Here is a 24870-nt window from a genome sequence, read left to right as displayed (position 1 = left end):
TTCCGATTTCTTGATTTGCAAAGCAACTACTCCAAAGCTTTTGCAAATTTGGGACCACTAGACTATTCCTCGAAATATATGCCTCTCTAGTATTTATACTAGTTATAGGTCTACCCAGGTTGACCTATACGTTGGGCCCTAATTCCAATTCAAATTTCCAGGGTTCTTGCCTACTGCAACCGACTCTTGCGGGAAGGAATCTTGAAAATTCAGTATAAAAACACACCACTTACCTCATTTGGCAACGTGAACGGACATAATATGATGATGCAAGCACATGTGGACATTTCAATCTGAGGTAAAGTAATTGCAAGGTAAAACCGAAGGTCTTAAATTCATCCATTTAGTGCCAAAGAAAGTTTATCATCCACATTCTTTTAATCAAGCATTCAAACAACAATTCAAAAACACCACGAAATTGCTAAGAGATTGTGAAGATGGTTAGAGTAGCTTAGCATTGGGGGCTTGGTGAGATTTCTATGCTATTTTCTGATCTGATTCTTTGTTCCTTTATATCTATATATGCACATGCACATTTACATGCTAGGGTTTCACTCATAGAGTTAGATCCATAACATTTTTATATAGCTCTTTACATTCTAGATCCGTACTCTAGGATTCATGTGTGTAACGACTATTTGTGGAGGTGGAAATCACCAAAATAGGGGGTTGACTAAGGCAAACCTCTACATAGCCACACACACATGCACACATTTTCCAAATTTACAAGTTTCGAAAGCAAGATTCCTATGCACATTTGATTACCCTTTTTGCAGAAATTTAGGGATCTAGAGAAGATTCATGTTCAAATATACATCAACCTAAGTTGACGTATCCATCTAAGTTGACATATACCCTTGAAGTCGACGTATATATTGCTACAGGTCAATTTGTACCCGAGCAGATTGCTTTTGGGGGTTTGTTCCTTTCGGCTTCCTCATCATAGTTCGAGATCCATCTGTTTTTTGGATATAGTCTATTGTTCAAATTCTAGATTTTCTCGGATTCATTCTCAAACCTTTGAGGTAGGGTTTTTCATCCTTCTTTGTCATTTACAAATTCAGATTTGATGGTTACATGCTTTCAATTTCATATATCACTCTTGTATTAAGCCTAGATGTTGTCATTCCATAGTGCACTTAAGTCAATTGATATTGCATGAAAGAGGACTTGCTTGCGTGCTTCCTTAATGTAATTTGGGTTTCGCATTAGGACCCCTTCATCTCATTAGGATTTTTCTGATCTAACTTGAGTTGAATTGAGAGTTATGTTTGGAAGCCCCTCTTTCTCTTGTATTGAATGTTTAAGGTGGATTAATAAACTCAATCTCACTAGTTTACATTAACTAATTGAGTGTTTCCATATTTCCCTTGAACACAAAGGGCGAGGAACTGTTATGGCAATAGCTTGGTAAGTGGCACATCAAATGGTCCACAATTGGACTCACCCCCAATAAATTCCACACCACACTCTTGGGAACTTCATCTCGTTTCGCCTCCCTTTGGACATACATTTCAATGGACTCTTTCAATATGTTTGCACAGTCCACGTCTTTAAACAACTCGTCATTATTGTTACTCATGCCTTCTTCACACATTGGTTGACCCATTGTTATTCTCACCATGTAACTCCCTAATGTCATTCCTAAATTCATTTAGTCAATGACGCTAAATGTTTTCTTTGTAGTGTCTATGTTCATAACAGAATAGAGAGCATATGAAACATAACAATAAGCACTAACAATGTATTTGAGAGAACTTAGAACTATTTATTCATTGCTTCTAGAATCATTACAATATATCTTAGACACTACTATTACCACACTATGACATAACATCCGATGACAATTCTTAAACCCGAAGGTAAGTACAATGTATATATAGAAGTCTCAAGTGCCAACTGTTGGCTAACTGCTGATCCCTCGACAACAACCCATCGACTAAGAAATGCTAATGACCCAACAACAACCAAGAGCAACCTTTGTTTGCTAAGGAATCCAAATGAGAGTTTGGTTTGATAGATATATTATATTTTGGGCATGTGATAGAGGCTAATGGGGTCAACGTGCATCAGGAGAAGATACAAGCAATTCTGGATTGGCTGTCATCGAGAAGTGTTTCAGATTTGGGAGGATTCCTTGGGCTTTGTTCTTACTAGAAGAGATTTGTTAAAGGGTTTTCTCAGCTTCTAGCTCCACTTACAATTCTTACACGGAAGGGAGTTTTCAGATTGTAAGATGATTTACAAGGGAGATTTGACTAACTTAAGGAGATTATGAGTACTTTCCTAGTATTAACCTCTCTAGATTTCTCTCATCCATTTGTGTTGGAGTGCGATACTTTAGGAAGGTGCATTGGTGCAATGCTTATATAGAATAAACATCCCATCGCTTATGTGAGTAGGAAATTGAGTAATAATGAGATGTTTTACTCTACCTACGAGAAAGAAATGCTTGCCATCATGTATGTATTGGCAAAGTTCAGATAGTACTTAGTGGGTGAGTTTGTGGTGAGAACAAATCATAACAACTTACGATATTTCGTGGAGTTAAATGGGTGACTATAGAAGTGGGTTAGCAAGGTACAAGCTTGACAATGAGTATGTCAAAGGTACATAGAACATTTAGGCTGATGCATTTTCCAGGAGACTTGCTGCAACATTATGTTCCATATCTGAGATTTCAGCTGATTGGAAGTCTCAACTCTTAGTTGAGTGTTCCAAAAATAATTTTGTTTGTGAGCTTATGGGTGGTTAGATTTAGGACAATAGTTATTGATTGGTTGATGATGTGATTTATTATAAGAACACAATTTATTTGGTGCCTGATTCTAAACTTAAGGACAAGATTATAGGGTTGTTCATGATATGCCTTTACCATGTCAGCCAAAGTATTTTAAGATCTACAAGTAAATCGAAGAGAGATTCTCTTGCAAAGGTCTTAAGGATGACATCATTAATCATGTTAGAGAGTGTGTGATTTGTCAAAAGAACAAGTCAGAGCATGTGTTTCTGATGCAAGAGCATCCTTGGGTTGTTGGCAATCTTGCATCACCCAAAAATATTTCTTTTCGGTTTGTTTGTTTACTATTCATTTGGACAGTTTCTTGTTGTTCTAGGTAGCAATTGATCCAATTTATTACTTAACTTATGTGATCCTTATGTCGTGGTCTATGCATCTTGGAGATCCTATGTCTAGCTTCACATCTTGTTCGAAGGTTTCCAGATGAAGTTATCTTATGATTGGTCCTATCCTATATTTGGCTTTCCTTTTTTAATGGCCAGGTTGGCAAAATTTGGCTAGCAATGAGATTTCACAACATGCGATGCTAATTGGCCCATTGTTTTAAAGTTGTTATACATGTGGTCAACCCTTTTCTTTTTTCACACAACATGATGTATCTATTTGAGGGTGTTATTTTGGATTTAGGTCCTGACCTATTTGATGTAATTCATTTCCGTTGTCTTGGAGATTGTTGATTGGATAAGTCGACTTGTGGTTGGCAGTCTTGTATATAAGTAGAGTAGTAGTCCTTGTTTTAGGAGGGGGGGAGGTATTGTCAAGAGTTGTTAGTCTAGTGCCCGATTTAGTAAATAATCTAGCTTGTATGAGTGGAATGTAAGAAAAGTTATGCCCTAAATCTGTATTTGCATTAGTAGGCCAACTTGATGATAATTGAAGTTCCCGCTCCTTATTGGTTGGTGTTATTGTAGATTACGCTATAGGAACTTTTTTAAAATTTAAAATTTCTCAATTATTGTTTGGATTGTAATATTCCCTAATAGGATTAGTTATTTATTTTTTAAAATTTATCTGTGCATTTGCTAACATTCATATCCAATCTTATTACTATTTCGACTCAAGGAAGGGAGGAGTGGATGTTATCCAAGTTACCTAGACACCAACTTTGCAATGGATTCCCTCAAAGTTTGCAGGTTTAAGTTCGTATCACGAAGGCTTATAGAATGTTGACCCCTACCCTATCTTGGGACAAAGATCCATTACTTGGATTTTTACAAGCCCCTTCTTGCTAACATTTCTACCTTTTCTACTTTAGCCAAATAGTAAAAGAGATATCGTATAATGTATTTGATATTATTTTTATATATATTTAATATATTAGAATATATAAAGACCTTTGGTCTTGATATAATGTAATTATAGTGTTCTATTATTAGCATGGAGTCATAGATACTTTCCATAGTCGTAGTAGTCTTATTCCATCTTCTCTTCCTTTTGAAGAGTATTCATTATATTCCTTAATTAGTTCTTCTATTTCCTAATTCTTTTAATACTAAAATATAATCAAGAATTTCTAAAGCTTTGACATATATTTAATTTAATAGATAAATGAAATGGAACTAAATCCCATATATTTCATCTTACTAAGATGATATACCTTTATTTTTTGTGTTGGTTTTCTATTCGCTAACACCTTATTCCTACGTAGTGAATGAAATAAGTTTATTACTTTTGTAGATAGTAGTTTTCCACAATCCATTAGAATTCTTAGCTGTGTTTTCTGGGTAGATTGTGTATATATTACACAATCTACCCAGAAAACACAGCTAAGAATTTATTACTTTTGTTAATATTCGTTTGACCTTGCAAGTAATAATTTATACTTTATTTTTTATATTTCCCTTCTGTGGTCTTAGTATTTTCTTACTTTCCTTTTATACCTTTTTCCTCCCTTGATTTCCTATATTTTTCCTATCTTTCCTCCTTCATTTTCTCCTATATTGTTTTCTCTCAAGTTTTCCTTATAATTTCTTAACGTTTCTTCCTTTTCTCATTATATAATGTCTTTGCCCTCTCTCTCTCTCTCTATATATATATATATATATATATATATATATATATATATATATATATATATATATTTCGATGTAAATAAAACATGAAGTGACATCATACGAATTATAGTATTAGTGTTAATAATTTGCATTTGCTTATCGTAAAACTCGTTATTGGTGGCATTAATATTAAGTATAATTCTTCATTGGTGATATTTGTAAATTATAACTTTATCCTTATTTACAATGTAGGAGACTTTAATCTTAATTATTTTTTTTTTTTTTTTGTATTAAGTATAGGAAGTTCAAATTAAACAATAAATCTGCAAAGTATCAGAAAATCAGAGGACAAGCCTCACAATGAAAGAGAGGAAATACAAACAACCCGGGAAAAGGGAAAGAGAAGGAGGAGTTAATGGAGCACGTCTTCAAACATATCCATCCATGCTATCCAACCCATTGAGCCTTCCATCCATACCATGTTCTTCTGATCTTGAATTTGTTTCAGCATGTAGCTCATTTCGCCAGTGAAGTTATGGGGAGTCCTCTTAACCTCCTTGCTGATGAACTTAATAGTTTGATTAAAAATGTGAATAGTATCCAAATGTTGCCTCCATAAGTGCCCATTCTTTACCTCATTAGCAAAGAACAAATCATGACCATCTTTAAGAAGCCCTTTAAACTTTGACTTGTTGGATTTCATGGCAATTTGGACCTGCGAAATTTTTTTAAAATAAGTGAGACTTCGGAAAGACTCAGTAAGCAACCTGGGTATATTTTGAAACCTTTCTTCATTTCTGCACTTCCATATTTGCCACAAAATGTTAGCTGAGAGAATCTCCCAAAACATGTTAACATCTTTTTTTGCATTAGAAATAAAACCAGTAATAATTTCAAAAATATTAAAGGTAGAGGGAATAGCTATACCAAACATTAACCAAACCTCTTTAGCAAAACTGCAATCAAATAAAATATGTCTTCTCGTCTTTGGGACTTTGCAAATGCTGCAATAATTAGTATCAGAAAAAGAGCTTCTAGTAGGAAGCTTATTAAGAATAAGCAACCATTTAAAACATTTAATTTTTGGATCAATAGAACTTTTCCAGAGATAATCAAAATGTTTCTTCTAGGCGGGAATGTCCAGATCAGTATACCAAATGTTATTAATATGACTAATAATATCTTCATTGTGATTGATAACTTTGTAAATATCCTTAGCTTTGAGTTATGAAATGGTGATACCACCAGGCCATTTAATTTTCAGATAACTATTAAAGTCAACATGACATAAAGTAGGGATATCCTTACTAGCCTTAACAATCATATTATAAGTCTTTTTATGAAAATCAGGAAGGTTAAATTTATTCTTTATAACAAACTCCATATACCAAACAGAACATATACCAAACTCCATATCATTATTATTATTAAGATGCAAATGTCATCTTAAATAGGTGTCATCAATATTAATCGATATGCAATTAATATAATTGTTAGGAATAACGATATAATGTATTATTAGACTAATCACCCAAAAGTAAGAACAATCTAACTATTTTGCGAATTAAGATGAAAATACAAGCCACAGACAAAGCTTCTAGCTATGGATTTTCACAATTGTTCCTGGTCAAAGCTCAGGATTCAATTGTTTCTTAACTCTTTTCTATCAATCACAAGATACAATATCAATAACAAAAGATAGTACGAATCAAAGGTAACTTGAATGAATTATAGACACAGCTTACAATTCACACAAATAACAATTTCACTTAATCAAAGTTAAGTCTCAAATGCTCCTTTGTATTCACTCTCTCTCAAAATAATGCTACACAAACAAAGTTCTACTAACACAATTTCTCTAGAGCTCTCTTGTATAAAGATAATGATGATTTTACAATGAGGGGGGCACTCCTTTATATAGGCAAAGAAGTTGAGAAAAAGGGGGAGGGAAAAGTGGGAGCAACTCAACCAACTTTGACCAAGTCTAACTACAGAAACTAAAGAGTTACATGCAACTGCACATGCAACTCGCATTACATCTTTTACATACATGCAATTCGCATTACATGCAATTACACTTTATCATGTAATGCATCTTAAACAACTATGAAGTAGAAATTATATAACAATCTTAAAGATTGCTTCTTAATGCTTTGAATTTTACAATGATGTCACGCACTGTAGGAAGATTAGCAATCTCCATTGTCTTTGATATGGCTTCGATCCTCACTGCATTCTCATATGCTGATTGAACAACTTTAGAATTTGTTGTTGTATTATCCAACAAGTGTTTTGTCAAGGATTTGTACAAATGAACTTGTTCATTGTGTGCGAACCAAATTCTTCAGAATCTACATCAGCATTGATTCTGATTGTATATTCTGAATTCACACTCTCTGCTGCCAAAAGATTACCAAGATTATCAGTAACATGGCATCCCAATTGCTCCAAATCACAAGTAAGGCTTGTTTCAACTGCTTGACAATCTTCAAGAGCCACTTGCAATTTTGTGATCAACTTTCTTAAGGTCTCTTCCTTGTAACCAATGAGTCCTTGAAATCTGAAGAACATTTCACATGACGGAAGAACGTCACATGAGACCATAGCATTTAGATCAAATTTTTATCATTTCATCCCAATCCTCAAGGATTTCTTTCAAGTTATCTGCTTCTTGAGTCAAAGAAGAAATTAAGCTTAGTTCCATTTTGTTCATCTCTTTGATACGCTTTAGAAGTGCAAGTGTTTCTGTGATAGCTCGAACTCTTTCAACAATGATTTCCTGTATCCAAGACTTAGCAGCTTCAATCAACCTTCTTTCTTTAGATGTTTGTGATGCAACAACATTCTGAGTCAATTGCTTCTGGATGACCTCATTCAAATGAGCTATTTCCTGTTTCAATTGATTCTTCTTTTCCCAAAGCTCATGACTGCTTTTTGATACATTTGCCAATGCATCATGAGCATCTTGCAAAGAACTCAAACGAGATTGCCTTCCAACTTCAACCTTAGTAAATTTATAATCAGAGCTAGTGAGTTCTTCAACAGGTTTATCTACTAAGGGCTCAGCAACTTCAACATGCTTGGTTTTGTCAGAATCAACCAAAATTCTAGAAACAATCTTGTCCTTCAGAGATTTGGATTTAGTCTTCTTCACAGGAAGATTGTCAGGAGGAACAACCAGCTTCCTTCTCTTCGTTGTTATTCTACTCAACCATGCAGGTAGGCTGAAATTTTCATCTCTAGAAGCAAGCATAGTGGAGACCATTGGCATGGATCCAGATTGTATATCTGTAGTGACTGAACAAGATTTAGTTTGCACTGCTGTAGGCATAGGAACATGTTGTGAAGATTCTGCCATGAAAAGTTCAAATCTTGTCAAAGATGTATCAAGTTGGGAAACTGGACCACTAGTAAGAGTCGGAAAATCTTCAAACACATTTGCTAAGTGTTCAAATTGATCATGTGTAGGAACATGAGGAGCAGCAGATGAAATTGGAAGAGCCATGGCATTAACTTCTGAGATGGGAATAGAATGAGTGAAAATAGTAGAAAATGAATCTACATCATCATCAACCTCATGCAAAAAGGGCTCTTCATGTGGAGAAGATGTGCAAGCTTGTGCAGGCTTGGGAGGAGATATGATTCTTATTTCTCCTTCTTCATCTGAATCTTTTTTCTCGGATTCTGTTTCCAATTCTTCTTCTAATTCTGTCACTGATTCTTGAATTGGTTCAGGAACTTGGGATGATTTAGTCCCTTTTCTGCCCTTTAATTTGATTTTGAGAGTATTCTTGACATTTGAAGATGAAGCACCATCTTTTCCTGTAATTTCCAGTTGTGACTTCCTACCAAGAGGACCAAAGCTTCCACAATCCAGACCCATTTTAGGATTTACTCTTTTTAGGCCTTTACTTTTCAACCACTTGTTAGTGTTTGCTAAGATGGATTGAAACCTGTCCATAATAGATGTACCTTCTTTTTGTTGCCATTGAATAGGAAAAGGACACGTTTTATCAAAACTGGCTTGATGAAATTCTGGATCAAGGATGTTGCCGTCATCTTCAACTTGGAAATCTGGAGGGATTTCCAACATATTAAGATCGATTATTTGTTGCAAGGCTAACCTGCAATAATCCATCTTCATAATATCAAGCTTTGTTCTCATGTCAATCCAAATGTCTTCAATGCGATGAACATGAATATAAGACCTCTTTATCTGAGAGTTCATCTCTCGATAATCAAAGTCAATTCTAGCCTTGAACCTCTTCAATGTAATCAATTGCAACTTTGCTTCCATATTCTTCGCTTTAGGCACATAAACAATTGAATAATTGCCAATAGATAAAGGCCTAGCTGAGGTGATGCCAAATCCAGGCCTATGTGATGCATGCTGATCATTCTGCACGTCCATTAGTTGTCTTGCTATCTCCATTAGAATAATTCGATCTGTAGCATACCTAGGTAAGGTATACGGCTCTCCTTTGAAATACCCAACTCTCAAGTATGTGAAAGTGGGAAATTGAAGAAAAATGCAGCCGTACTGGTTTACCTTTTCCCATGCTGCATTAGATACTCTTTTGATACACAACTGTTTGTCGAACAGACACCTGTAATGTCCAAAGAAAGCATCTTGGACTCTTCTATAATGATACTTATTGTTAGCCAAAGTAATTTGGTCATAGTATTTCCAAACAGGTACTTGAAGACGATCACCTTTGGTGGAAAGCCCCGAAAAAGACCCCATAGCAGCAGCAATGTAAACTAAAAATGAATTCATGTAAAAAGGTACTGATGTTCCTACATTGCATATCTGCTGATAGAGTGCAGTACTAATAAGCTCTCCCCAAAAGATATGTTCTTTGTTCTCTATGATTTGAAACATAGATTTGTACATCCATGATTCAAAGTCGGAAGAATCCTTAAGACCACAGATTCTGCTGAGAAGGATGATGAGGTCCTTGTATTCCTGTTTAAAATTGGACCGATGAAGAGTCTTTGGCCACCTGGAAAAATTACTTCTTTTGTTGTCTAACCAGTAAAGGTTGACATACTTCTGATAGTTACTTTTTTGTTCATTCCAACAAGACATTGAGGAATCTTTGGTTAAATCAACACATTTTGATTTATGAGGAACTTTGAAGACTTGTTCAATCACTTCAGGGTCAAGGCTAATAATAACCTTGCCGTCAGCATCTTTGATATTCCTTGTCTTAGGAGTGAAGCACCGAGCACATCCGTAGACAAAATCAGGTTCTATGACCGCCATGGAAAATGTAGAAACCAAATGGATGTTGCTTCTTTTAATACGTTTCATCTCATGCGTAGCTGGAGCTTCAATCTTTTGTAGAAAATCGGCTACATCTATGTGACCAATCTTGGTGTCTAGTATGTTATCCAGAACAGACGTAACTGAAGAAGAAATTGCATGAGCCAATTCTTTGTCATATTGGTATTTCATCTTGCCCTTGGATTTGGAAGGTGAGGACATTTCTTGTGCTTGTACTGTAACACAAAAATTCCAAAACACAAATACATCGTCAGAAGGAATCTCCATGTAAGTGAATTTCAGAGCAGCAGTGAAGATTCGAAAATGAGTGACTTTTGAAGAGGAAGTGTATGCATATGCAACGAAATGTGAAATGAAATGAAATGGAAGTATGAATATAGAAAATGGAATGGAATGAAAATGTGCGAAGGTGAAATGCATGGGAATGCGTGCAAAGTGAAAGTTGCTGATTTCAAAAGTGACTTAAATGTTTTCAAAGCTTTATTGAATGAAGCATGCATATATGTAAATGCAATATATGTATAGAAGGTGAAAAAATGAAATGAGGTGCAAGTGCGAATGTGTATACGAAGATGGAAATGAAACAATGGAGGTGAGATAATGAATTATATAGTCACTTTTGGAGGAAGAAAGAAGTTAAAATTCATGGAAAGCGGGAATAACATCTTTTTTGTCTTTTCAAAATATGACTTTTGATCAAAATCGGACCTTTTGGATGCAATTACACGTAAGACATTTCATGTAATCGTGTCTTGCAAATGGAAGTGAAAAATGAGATGGATAAAAATGGAAACAGAAAATGAGATTACATGCATGTGTGGATGGCGAATGAAGTGAAAAACATGTAATCGCATTTGTCAGATGAAATGTGAGATGTAATGACATGGAAATGGAATGTGAAATGAAATGATAATGCTTTCACATGTAGTGAAGGAAAAACAAGTTTTTGGGAAAAAACTTGCAACTTCTCCAAAATGGAGAAAAACCGGCAACAAGCACACAAAACCAAAACAAGAGAAAAACATACCTTTGAAAACAACTCAAAACATGCCAAGATGTAATGCACTCCCAAAGATGAAATTCAAATTTGGAACTTGGGGAAGAACCAAAGACATCAAAATGAAGAAGAAATTCATATTTAAAGAAAAAATGCACATTCTAAGACAAAGATTCTCACAAATGGCATCCATCCAACGATTTCAAGCATCAAATCAGCAAGGATAAGCATGAATTAAAACACAAGAAAGAAGAAGTCCACTTACTTGATGAATATGTGTCAAAAATGAAGGAAAAGATGCTCTTTCTTTGAAATTTTCTTCAAAAATGATGAGAATTTGTCAAATCTCCAAAATCTGAATGATAGAGGGCAGCAAACAAGGAGATTATTATGCAAGATCACAAAATGTGCCCTAAATTAGCTCCTAATTGCCACATTTTAAAGATTTGAAAGTTCTTGAGCCGTTTTTGTTAAAACAAGCAAAAAAGTGATCTTCAAAGTAAAGTATTTTGGTGATTTAACACCAAAATAATGATCCTCAACCAATGTAATCACCTAAAAAGGTAAAAACGACTTGATCTCATGCAAAAACGTGATCAAACTTGGCAGATTTATGGATTTTTATGCAAAAAATGTGCCCTAGCTTGAAGTTTCAAACACGTTTTTGGGTGCAATAACTTGATTTTTGATGAGGGCAAAATGATCACCTCTCCAAAACATGATGAATGCAATTGATTTCATTCAAATCCATGAAGAGAATCAAAAGTTATGATCAAAATAGGAGGTTTTTGGAGCAAGAACATGTTTTTTTCACATAATAGGACAATTTTGTGTTCATTGCATATTTTAAAACATGTGATAAGGTAAAATAGGACCTTTTTGATGCAATTGCATGTTTTAAAATATGTCTTTGGTTATAATCTCACTTTTTGAAGCCCATTACATATTTTAAAATGTGCAAGTCTCCAAAATCTCACTTTTTGGAGTCACTTACATATTTTATAAACATATCTCACCTTTTTCATGCACAAGCATGAAAACTCAACTTTTCATGTCATTGCATCAAAATGGTCCACTTTTATAAGCTTTTGATGTAATGACTTGAAAAAGGTCCTCAAAATGAATTTTTATATGCATTAGTATGAAATTTTTTCACTTTTCTTAGTTTTTTACATGCATATGCACATAAAATGTCCACTTTTAGACTTTTAAGTTATGCATTTCACTTATTTTTATAAAAATGTCAACAATATGGGTAAAAAATAATATTTATGTATTATATTAATCAATATAAGTCATAAACATTAAGTTAAAGTGACATTTATATAAGTATTTGATTTAAAAATAAAAAATTTAAAAAGTAACTCAACTTAAAATTATAACATAAAGTGCACTATAGTCACTTTAAGTTAAAAATTTAAATGAAAAGTAACTTTAAAACATAACAAAAAGTGAGTAAAATGTTATATTTTCAAAAAGTGCATGTCAAAATGAAAATATAACATCATATTTTTAATTCGTGCTGTTGCACCTAAAATGTCCACTTTTGAGGCACTAAAATAACCATATCTCTTGACTGACAACTCCAATTGACCTCTAGGTTAGACCGAATCGAAGGGGAAAACAAAAAGCATAAGATGAGCGAATTCAAAGGACCAAAAACAAGCAAACACAAACTCAAAAGCAAAGAACGGACTCTGAAGGGTTCAAAAATTAAGCAAAGGCTCGACAAAAAGAAAAACAAAAACGACTTGACGAAGGCCTTCAATAAACAATTTGATATTCGAATTAAAATGGATCAATCGATCAACATTAAGCAATTGAATATCAACTTCAAGCTTAGAGAGACACGAAACTAGCTTGGAAAAGTTTCGTGTTGTTACCAACATTTTGTGGTGACAAAATGCAGGACAACTTTAACATTAATTAGGAAACTGTATCAATTATTAATGTGAGAAATCTAATCATTTATTTAAACACTTAATATTAATAGGAGACAATATAAGAGACACATTTAATTATTAATTGAATATAATTAGTTATTATTATTTTAATACAGTTACATTATTGATTGATTTATTTAATTAGTCAAATAATACACTATATTGTTATTTCTAACCATTAAATTAATTGCATATCTATTAATATTGATGGCACCTATTTAAGATGGCATTTGCATCAATTATACATACACATTAGAATTTGTTTTTACATACGTTGATTATGTCTTGTGGAAATTTAATTGCTTTGTGTTGTTACTTCTGCTGTGGTATTTCTTGCTGGAAGATTGGACATCTCCTTTTGGGGGCTTATTTGATCTTGAGTGTGTCAAGTGGTGCTAAAGCTTAGTTACGATTCTTGGTTTGCAAATCTGCATTCAATTCTTGGTTTGCAGATCTGCATTCATGAACTTGCAAAGTAGTCTACTTGTTGCTTCTAGGGTGGTAGAGTTGAGGATCTGACCTACATCAGCCAGTGGCTTGTGCAAGGTGGTCAAGAATAGGATTTGTTGCTAATTGGCATGACAGAGAGAGAGTGACAACAATGTGGAGATTATGGTCCTAGAAGTCTTGGTTGTGGGATGACAGATAATAGATCTAACTTACAATTGTAGAGGGCTGCACAAGGAATAGTAGGTGGATTAGTTGAGTGACAAGTTGGTGATTCTAAGCTGAGGCAGAATGTTGATGTTGGAAGATTACTTGTTGGTGTAAGACAATCAACACTTGTGATCAAATTGTTGAACCCAAGGAGATTGAGAACATGAGATTCCTTAAGTTTGCAAGGATGCCTCTTAGAAGAGTGAATCCTAGAAGGCTAGAGAAAATTATGGAGGAATTCAGAATTGAGATGAGGGATGAATTCTAGATTGCATTGATTGGAGTTAGGAAAAACCCTCAGAGCAAAGATGAATTTGAGCAAGCTGCTGAAGATTTTGAAACAACTAATGTTGAGATCCCTAGAGAAGATAAGATAAGATAAGATAATGATATTAATGTCCAACAAAAAACCAAAAAGAGGTCTATGGGATTGAAAGATTACAACAGTAAGGCTAACACCAACAGAAACACACAAAGGTGTCCGAAAATAAACAAATACAACCAAAGCAATAACAACCGACAAAGAATAAAGAAAGCGCTAAGAGTCATTCTTAGGCGAGAAGAAATCAGTCATTGAATGATACACATGTCGATGTGTAGAGGCACTGGACTGTCTCTGGCTACTCACAGAAGAGTGTCGCTGGTGCAAATATCCAAAATGGGATCTGACATATCTGGAAAGCCCTAAGAATGAATAGAGCTGGAAGCCCTTTTTACACCCGATAAAGGAGATAATGGTGTAAAAAAGGTAGTGATGAGTTGAGTAGATGAGTGCTGGTAACGAAGCAGTGACTGGATCGTGCTATTGTGGAGTGTGGTGGCCTCACGAAGATAACATGCAAGGCATCTTTGATCATAGTAACTGAAAAAGTCATAGAGAGAAAAGCACTCCCGGAACAGATAGAAGAATCTCCCTCTGATCTCATAGTAAATAGGGCATCGAAAAAGGAAATGAGCCTCATTCTCCACTTCCCCTAAAGTATAGAGCACACAAATCTGCTCCCTACTAACAATATGATGATCAATTTGAGCTCGAAGACGGTGGGAACCAACTCTGAAAGAACCTAAAGAGATTCGTAGGGCATGAGACCACCTCCGTGAAAGGTAGCTAGGACGGACAATGATCCCATTGGAAATCTCCAAAAACTGCTCCGCATAAAAAGACATTTGTGGGCGTAACCCGCTAGGAGGGTTAACCCAAGTAGTGGTAATGTAGCATCTATAGATATCAAGATGAACATGCTCATTTAACTCCTGCTGTGAGGGGAGAAGATGAGCAGGAGCATCCAAAGAGAACTGAAAAGGGGGGAGACGCTCAATGTCAATCCCAATCGAACACGGTAAGGAAGAAACTTGTGCATACCAACATCGTGCGTGAGAACTAGACTCAGCATTTGCAGTGAAAACAAAAGAATAGTAAGCTAAGCAGGAGTAGTGTTTTCGGCCCCCTGTAGAATTTGCAAACGCACAAAGACGATGAAGGAACCAAACTAAATAAAAAATGGCTGTGAGTCTGAAAGGATGAGCACCAAACCCAGCAAAAATGATACTGTGAGGAGTGAACGTATGACATCTGATGATGCGCCTCAAGAACAGAGTCTGAACCCTCTCAATCGAAGCCCAATCAGAGCTAAGAAGAGAAGGGCCACAGACCATAGATCCATAAAGAATAGTCGGCTGCACAAGAGCATTTAAGAGAGATAGCTTAGATGGGGTATCTTGGAAGTGATGCCTGAAACACTGTTTCTCGAGCAAAGCAAGAGAACCCATATCCTTATTAATGCTAGGCTAAATAGCCGGTCTCATATTGAATCGCGGACCGGAAAACATAACCTCCAGATATGTGTAGGATGAAATGATCTCAATCTCCTGGCACTGAAAAATGAAGTGAAGATGAGAAGTCTTTAAGCCATTGAAGACCATGACCCGAGTCTTACCCAAGTTAACCACAAGCTGTCGCTGATCACAAAATAAAGTTAAGCCATCAAGAAGTCTCTGTAACTTGTCAGGAGAGGAAGCAAGAAGAACCACATCATCCACAAAAAGAAGGATGGAGATCAGAACCTAATGAAGATAACAACCATCTCCTGGGAGCGAAGACTTAAAGAGGAAATCCTCAAGCTCATCGATATATAACCCAAATAAAATAGAGGAGAGAGGACAACCCTGCTTAACCCTAATGGTACTATGGATCGGATTCGAGAAGCCCTTAGGAGTCCGGAATTTGCCAACCACAGTCTCATACAATGTCATAATAGCGATACGAAGCATCTCAGAAATGCCAATCTCCCTAAGTCTCTCAAACAGAGCCACCCTAGGAAGTGAATCAAAAGCTTTGCGAAAATCAACAAAGCAACAATAAACCTTCTCCGATCTGTGTCTGGCCTCCTCAATAATACCCCGTAGTGTAAAGATGTGAATCATAGTCTGATAATCTGCCCAGAAACCGGCCTGCCCTCTAGCACTACAACCATTTCTATCAAGTTCCGCAGATAGCATAGCATTAAGAGCTGTCGCATACAGTTTGGCGAAAGTGTGCCCAATCATGATGGTTCTGTAGTTCCTCGGATCTGAGACAGGGCCGGTCTTGTGAATGGGATAAATCAGATTCCTAGACTAGGAAGTCGAAAACCTAGTGTGAATCACTCTATTAAAAAGAATAGAGAGATAAGGGCCCAAAACTGAGGCACCAAACTTGAAAAGTTCAACCTGGAAACCCTCTTCATCAGCAGCTCTACTACACTTCATGGATATGATTGCCTCATAAATATGGGAAGGGGTGAAAAGGCGTACGTAAGGAGGCGAAGAGGGATGAATGGAAGGCTGCCCAAGAATGTCATAAAGAGCCATGGTGTGCAAGATAAGGGAGCGGAAGTTGAGGGCGGAAGATGGAGGGGAATTATGAGGGAAAAGAGTGCGCCAAAAGAGTTGGGGATTGTGGATCAATGTGGAGGAAAGAGATTTGCGCTTAGAAGCGATAAAGTTACGCTTCTTACTCCCAAGAAAGCAGAGATAAGACGAGCGAATACTGGCAAAGTCAGTGGAGTGAGCCTCAAAAGCAGAGCGCATAAAACGATGAAAAGATTTACAATTCGAATTGAACAACTGGTTCATGGGGCAAGTATTATGACAAGTGCTGTGAAGGAGCAATGGAGGATGATAAGGAATGGAAAGGGAGGCAGACTTAAAGATAGCCGACGCAAGTAAATCAAACATGGAGGCGGCCTCACATGAGTCTAAGAAGCACGACGAACTAAGGAGTTTCGAAAGATGAGCAGAAAAGAACTCACAATCACCATCAAGAAAATGGAATCGAATGAGTGAGCGAGCTATGACAGATGAGAGATGAGGCAACATGAGAGGGGAGAGGCGAAAGTGAATATTGAGGAGAGCATGATTAGCTAGAGGAAGGCGCATAATGGTAAAACTGTAAATGCAAGGGATGAAAGAGGGACAGGCAAGAGCATAATCAACGACACTAGCACCACCACAATGAGGGCAACAAGTGAAGAACTCAGAACCAGGGAAACAGGAAAGGCCGTTCAAAATCACCAAGTTAGGAGACTCACAAAGCTGCAGCAAATGTCTACCATAAATGGATAATGGCCTAGAAACATCCTTGGAACACCTCTGAAGCCCTAAAAAAGTTGGATCAATCTCGGTGGAGCATATGGAATTTGAATTGCTATCATATAGTGGAGCCTGGAGTATTTCAGTTCTTGCATTGAAATCCTCGAGGATAATAATGTCCCCAAGAACAACAAATTGAGGAATAGTCTCACAAAAATCGATAAAAGGGTCCCCGTCATCGGTAGCATGAATAACATAATGAGAGGAAGCCGGTGGAAAGTAGCAAGCAGCCAAATAAAGATCTCTTTGACGGTGACACTTACGATCAATGTGGACCCACATAAATCTGGCAAATGAGTCTGAGTGTATAATAGAAGTGCTACTGAAAATATCATCCTTAATCAAACAAGCAACACCACCAGATCCCCGTACACCGCCAGAAACACGAACCTCTCTACAAATAGACAACCACTGAAAACTGGTAACACCTGGCAGAGGACGTACAGGACTCTCGTGAGTCTCGGTTATGACAAGAATATCTGCGGATCCCACAGCATCACGGAGTTGATCAAGTAATGACCATAAAGATCCATTACCATTCCAACAATTAACAAGAAGGGAGCAAGTGGGGTTCTCCCTGTTGTCAGACTGCTGGTGGGACCATCATTTGGCCTTAGGGGCCTGTTGCTCTATCCGACCACTGGGGGTTGAATCTCTAATAACTGCTTTCAGATTCTCGATGAGTGCCCATTTACCATCTCGTCTCGCATTAGCAATAGCATTGCGAGCATGTTTGATCTCTACAACATGAGCCTTCGTGAGATCTTCATCTAAGAAGATCTTGGAAGGAAGGGAAAAAAGCTTCTTCTCAGTACGGAGAGCTCGGAGCCCGTCAACAAGTGAAAGGAATCTGATAAATAGGACATCCCCATGTCCAAACCAGCACCTATCCAATGTGATGTCAATAAGACCAAGTTGGTCACAGAGAAAGGAGCGTCCAATTGCGAGAGGATCATGAGAAGAGGAAAGTCCACAAACTCGCAAGTTAAGCTCACGAACACGTCTCACCCTCTCATCCTCAATCTTACCTTGTACCATTTTGTCAATATTAGCCAGAGGTTGAGAATTTGTGTTACCACAGAGAGGCCCAAGATTTGACCTTCAGTTCAGTATCAGAAACAAGAGAAGAGTGTTTAGCTGCAATGATGGATTGTTGTTCTTTGATGGAATTAGGTCCATCTAGTTTTGAAATAATAGAGCTGATACTAGTTTGCAAACCCGCTGTTTCAGTAGTGTAAGTATCTGAGAAACTTTGGAATCAAGCCGTATTGGACATTGTGACATTCTTAAGTTCAGTAATGGTATCATTTAGAGAGGTATCTTGCTCTCTCTCAGTTGCAAATTTTCTAATTCAAGCTTGGAAATCCTGTCGCATAATCTCTAATAAGTGAGAATTTGTTGTCCATTGGTTGAAACTGAGTTGGCACTGTTCACCATATCCAAGGAGCAAGACATACTAAAGCAAAGCCCACCAAAGAATCGGCAAGGGACATAGAACTGTAGACCAACCGGTAGAAGAGGGGCAAAAACCAGACCAAGAACTGAAGCACTGCAAAAATAGCAGTAACTGAAGTGGTAGACCCGTAGTTACAGTTAGAAACCCTGTTCTCCAATGGTCGTAACAGTTATAGACCTTGCAAAAGAGACAACCGGTCACTAAAATAACCCAGCCCTGCATGCGACGAACACAACAGATGACCAGACACAGTGCATGAGGAGCACGAAAAGACGAAGAAGATAAATAAACGCCTGATGCAGCAGATCAGAAACGAAATCGTGAATAGGTGAGTTGAAAAATCACAAACTGAAACTGAAATCAAAGCCCACAAAAATGACAAACGCAGAAGGGAAAAGAAGAATCGCGGAAGGCAATCACCTAGCAACTAGAAGGCTTAGCGACAACAGGATCTATGAATTGCAGACATTGAGGGTTTAGAAAGATTGTTGCGAGCTATGACACAAATTGGTAAGAGTCATAGAATGGATGTTGCATTTTTTTTTTGGTTCATTATATCTAGAGGAATTGATAGATTGGATTAATGAACTAGAGGATCATTTAAAGCTTGAAGAAGTTAGAGATCCACTGAGGGGTAGGTTAGCACAAACTAAATTGAAGGGTCATGCTGCCTTATGGTGGAAAGAGTTGCAGAAAGCTAGAGAAGCTAATTGTGAGCCTAAGGCCACTAGGTGAAGAGTTATGGTTTCTAGGCTTAAAGCCAACTTCATACCAGAGGATTATGAATTGAAACTGTTTAAGAAATTGCGGATTCATAATGTCCTTTCATGTTTCATGCCTCAAGAAGGCTATTAGACAGAGTGGAAATTTCACAAGTATAAGGCCAAGTGGAAACCTTCAGCTTCAGGGGCTTTTCTCATTTCACACCCAAAAATATTTTGTGTTCTCAGTGAAAAAAAAATCTCACAAGGACAAAGGTAAAACCCTTGCCCACAAGGGCTTTCTACCCCACATTCTCAATTTTGTTTTCTAAAAGTGTAGGGTCCAAGGGAAAAACAATATGCATAGGGACTTCTTTGTCATTTGTCCTTGCTCCTAATGTCCAGGAGGCAAAATTCATCTCCCTTGGGGACTACTGGGTTTAACACTTTTTTTTTAATTGCAAATATCCCCCATGAGAGGAAAAATGACTTCAAGGACTAATGCACTTTATTCTATGGAAATCCACCTTTCATATATATTTTGATTTTATTTGGAGTAGAAACTCATTCGTCACAAGGATTTTGATCATTATTGGGTTGGAAATTCTATTTTCATAGGGGCAATGCTATTTTGGAGTGGAAATTCTACTTTCGAAGGAAGTAAGTGCAATTTCGAAGGGAGAAATTGTTTTTCATGAGGATTTGGCATATTTTAAGAGTAGAAAATCAATTTTCATTGGAATATTGAGGGTTTTTTTTGGAGTTAGTAGTTTTAGCCCATAAGTAAATGAAGTATGTCAATATAACATCTTTCAAACTCTTTGACTAGCCAAAATATTCATGCACTTAGAAATTCTATGTAAATTATTGCAACTTGACCCAATGAACTTAAACCTTGTTAGCCATCTCTGCACTTGCATTCTTAATGACTTGATCACTTAACCACCTCTTAACTTTTCAGCTCTTAATTGTTACCTCAACTGCTAACGCTCTACAACTACGAGCAAAAATAGGTGATCCCCATTTGCAATGGGGCGATGGGGAGGTGATGGTGTGAAAACCATACAACAGTCTCATCCATGCAAACCTTCTCTATTCCTAGAAGAATGGTACATAATTTCTCATAAGTAGGCCTCTCACATTCTTTGGCATCTGTATCACCTTCAAACTATCATATTTTTGAATTTCAATATGCAATGATAATCTTATGTGAAATATGTAGTGTGAGTTATTGAACTCTTTGGCCCTTTGACAAAATGACATTTGAGATTTTTGTATTTAAACTTTGCCACTCTTTTTGTTCCAAAGTTCCTTGTCATGATATTTTCTTCAAATAATTAAATTATATGTAAAGATATTGGTGTCTCCAAGTACCTCCCTCTCCTATTTTTGAAAATTAATTGCACTAGTACAAGTACTAGTCTTTGGAGTCTCCAGGTATCCCCATCTCCTGGTAACTATGAACTTCATCAAAGGGTAGTGTTAGTTCTTTCTATGTAAAAGTTTGTGCAAACAATTCAGTTTAAATTTGTAAAATTTTCTTAACAAAGAAAAAATATTAGACTAGCATACGATATAAAAATATTTGATGGCTGGAAACATTATACAAAACAAGTATTTTTAATTTTTTTCAGTCATTATACCTCTCATTTGTGTTTGATGTTGCCATGGAAACTGATAGACATCTTTCATTGATTTTTCTGGTCAAGCCAAAAGTCTGTCTAATATTGTCTGATCATGATGTTCCTATTTGTACTTTCATAGCAACAGAAATACATTTTCTCTTCTGTTTCAATGATGATTGTAGTAGGTACAAAAATGCATATTTCTCTGTTTCATTCATTCATTACCTAGCAGTATCTGTTGTTCTACATTTTTCTACGGTTACCTAGTCAGTATTCTACACCACAATCAGATTGTTTCTTTCTTGGTAACTACTTTGCCTTGTAATGTCCTGAATGATGAACTGTTAGATTATGTGAGATTCCTCTCAAATTCTTTTCTTTCCTGGAATATGATATATTGTCTACTTATGCTACGAACTCAGGTAATGGATTATCAATCAGCTGTTTCTGTAGCTTTTTTTTATTTTAGATTTATTGAGAGTTGAGATTAGTTTTCAATGGTAAGCATGAAATATAATGGAAACTTCTATGCCTCATTGAAAGCATCACAGACATAATGTTGCTTCTCATTTCTTTGACACTCTTTAGAGAAGATGCTTTTATTATGTCTGTCCAATTTTTTTTTGAATTGATTTGGAAGGTAGTCTCTTAGAAAGAGCAATAACAAGGTACATATCGTGAAATATATGATGGAAGATTATGAGAAGCTTTCTATGCATAGTCTGCAGTTGCTTTTGCCATTGTACATTACAAAAAATATCTTAATTTGTTTTCTGATATGTAGTTTTGTGCTTAGATTGTGCAGACCCATAAGAAACTGGGCAATGTGAATTTTGTTGGAAGGTTGCCTTATATCAGTCATGACATGCTTAGCCTTAAAACATCACCTTCTGGAAGGTTTTTGCATATGGTTACTAGACTTTCTCAAGATAAAGGTACGCAAAGTGTACTCTGCTCAATTACCTTCTGATATGCGGTCTTCCATAGTTTGGTAATTTTCCTTGACTTTGCATTGATGTTGCTAAGTTCACATGGAAAAGCTACGAGTATGCTATGTGATGTGAACCATGAGTGTTTCTTTCTTATCTTGAAGGAGAGATCACATTCAGAATTTTCAGTACATTTATTTACATCTCTAAAAAACCCATTATGCATAGACAAGTTACTATTGGTGTTTAAAGGACTTTAACTAAGAAATGGCTAAAATGCTTATTAATAAATATTCAGGTAAGAAAATTAAAATATTTACTTGTCCTTTATGCATTGGAAATACTATGATGTTATATATGATTTAAAACCAGCATAGGGGTGAGTATTCCCGCCTGTCACGCGGGTGACCCGGGTTTGTTCCCCGGCAACGGCGCCAAAAGTGTAGAGTGGAAATATCACCCAAGTTTCACAGATACAGATATAGAGATATGCTAATCACATAGAATAGTTCAATTGATACATATGAAGTGAAAACCTAACAGATACTATTCATACCACAGTACCAGTAGGCAAGGAAATGGTTTCTTTATTAATAACAAAAACCAATATGAGTACATTACCAATGTTCCAAACATTTATAGAAGGGTTGGTTGGAAATCAACCGATGCATTTCCTCACCACCTAACTACCCAACCCAACTAGCTTAAACAAGTACTAAACATAACCGGTACTTTATTCCGACTACACTCATGTAATGTTCTAAGTCTTGTCTTGTGGTTGTCTTGTTAAGAACAGAAATAAATATAATGTGATATCCCCTGACGTATTTAGCCTTAATCTTCCTGAATTTGCTGATTTTATTTTACTTTCATTTTGTCAAATACTTTGAATTTGAGCTGTCTAATTTGTTTCAGGGGGTTTTTGGTTGCCTCGTAGTGTAAAGTTTAATACATACGAGAATGCAAGTAAATGTAACAAAACAGATATAATGTAAAGAACTGACAGCTGCATTTCCGTTAATCTCATCAATGCTTTTACATTGTATCAGAACAACACTAGTAATATTTCTATTTCATCCCGACAAGCGTTACATAACTCGAAGACAAATACATGAACATATATATATGTGTCGAGGGGGTGCAAGAACCATCACCAACCAGCTAGCTCTCGACAATACTAGCAAACATTAATTACACTAATTGCCCAACTACATCATCCCTTGTAATGTTCCCGCTACTAGTGTTAACTTTGGATGAATAGAACTTGGAAACAAAATGTCATAATTTAAAGAATAACAACTCTAAATATATTATTTTACCCTTTATCATAACCCCAAGCCTTAAGAACATCTCTAGATTAGGATCACTAACCGTCCTCAGGATCTCCAATGTTCTAGACAATATAATATCTATTCTAGAAGCATCCTCAGTTATTTTACCGTCCTCTCCAGAGTGTACCCCCTAAGGTTCTTCATGGACGGGAGACTCCCTATCCAAGGCGTTATCATTAGAATATTTTGGCACTCATCTAACCAAACATACGAGGTTATACTAATCTCTCGTACTGGCTCTATGAGGTTCCTTTTATCGCATCTTAGCCATTCATATAGAAACGACCTGAAAGCCTGCACTGGCATGTAGCCATTCATATAGATTTGAGCATAGTCCTTACATGAGCACTATAGAAATTTTAATTAGTCCCATTTTAGCCATTCATATAAGGTTGAGCTTGATCCCTACATTGGCATGTAGCCATTCATATAGAGATGAGATCAACCCCAACGTTGGCACTATAGAACTTGATCCATTATTTCTTTATATTTATTTAATGTTAATATCAGATTTTAAACATTCATCTAATGAACTTATTATGATCAAGTTTATATTTAATGTTATTCAAAACATATGTATTAATGACATGAACTTAAAGAAGATAAAGTTCACATACCTTTTGGTAATGATGATGCTTTATTCCAAATTATTTATCTTTTGATTTCTTAGTCAAAAATGCCTAATTCCTGTTTAGGTCACTTTTCTTACCATCTTTTTCTTCTATTCTTTATAATGGACCTTTTGAATTCCCTATCTTTTGCTGCTTTCTTATGATTTCTTCTATCCCCCATTTTGAATTCATTTGTAGTTATATATATCTTGAATAGTGAAGAGACTACCTTTAAAAGGGCATGTCTTATTATTATCAAGTAAATTGCATCACTTCATAGTATCATTTTGTTTAAAGGAATCATATCATTAAAAATACTATTGTTTGTATTATTTTCTTGATTGCCACTTATAAAAAATTGGTGGGATATGGGTTACGATTAGTTCCTTTACTAATCGGTGCCAAGACATAGCTAATGTTTTACTTCCTTCAAGGATGGATGGTACTCTCTCTATCAACAATATTCAATACATAATTATCATCCACCCTAATCCTGAAAATATGAGAGTTAATTTATGTTATTTGTTGGGACCAATAATTATCAATCTTCTATTTGCTTTGTGATGTTATGGATCTCCTGTAATATTTTGGAGTCTTCATTGTGTTATTGATCTAAGTTTACCCTGATTTAATTTTTAATTATGTTATATTACTAATATAGTTTTTAGATTAAGGTAAAAACAGGTTTTGAGGGGACCCGAAACCCCTTACAACTATCAAAAAGATAAAATGATAAAAGTTCCCCAAGTTTTACAAGGATTTGGAACCTAAAGTTCACAAACACATCAAAATACTAGGTTTTACAAGGACTTGGAATCTACAAATTAACGAACAGAGTTCAGGTTTTACAAGGACCTAGAACCTAACAAAGTATTAATAAAACAAAAGTTGGAAATGACACAGAAATAG

At 36.0% G+C, this 24870-nt stretch overlaps 1 protein-coding gene across 12 annotated transcripts in view; it reads left to right on the top strand.

Moving 5' to 3' along the window:
• LOC149561814 (pterin-4-alpha-carbinolamine dehydratase 2, mitochondrial-like) overlaps nucleotides 1-24870 on the top strand; it is a 251085-nt gene that overhangs the window by 49408 nt on the left and 176807 nt on the right. For 7 of the 12 annotated variants that reach the window (XM_089825345.1, XM_089825352.1, XM_089825344.1 and 4 more), the window contains one exon: nucleotides 21887-22025. In XM_089825345.1, the coding sequence (XP_089681471.1) occupies nucleotides 21887-22025 (139 nt within the window). The remainder of the gene's footprint in view (nucleotides 1-21886; nucleotides 22026-24870) is intronic. The other 5 variants (XM_089825348.1, XM_089825347.1, XM_089825342.1 and 2 more) reach the window with 1 other exon arrangement.

Source organism: Cupressus sempervirens, chromosome 4 (assembly GCF_028749045.1).
Source record: "Cupressus sempervirens isolate cs-2001-9-10 chromosome 4, ASM2874904v1, whole genome shotgun sequence".
Lineage (NCBI taxonomy): Eukaryota > Viridiplantae > Streptophyta > Pinopsida > Cupressales > Cupressaceae > Cupressus > Cupressus sempervirens.
The sequence above is the reverse complement of the archived record's forward strand: the minus strand, read 5'-3'. Positions and strand labels throughout refer to the sequence as shown.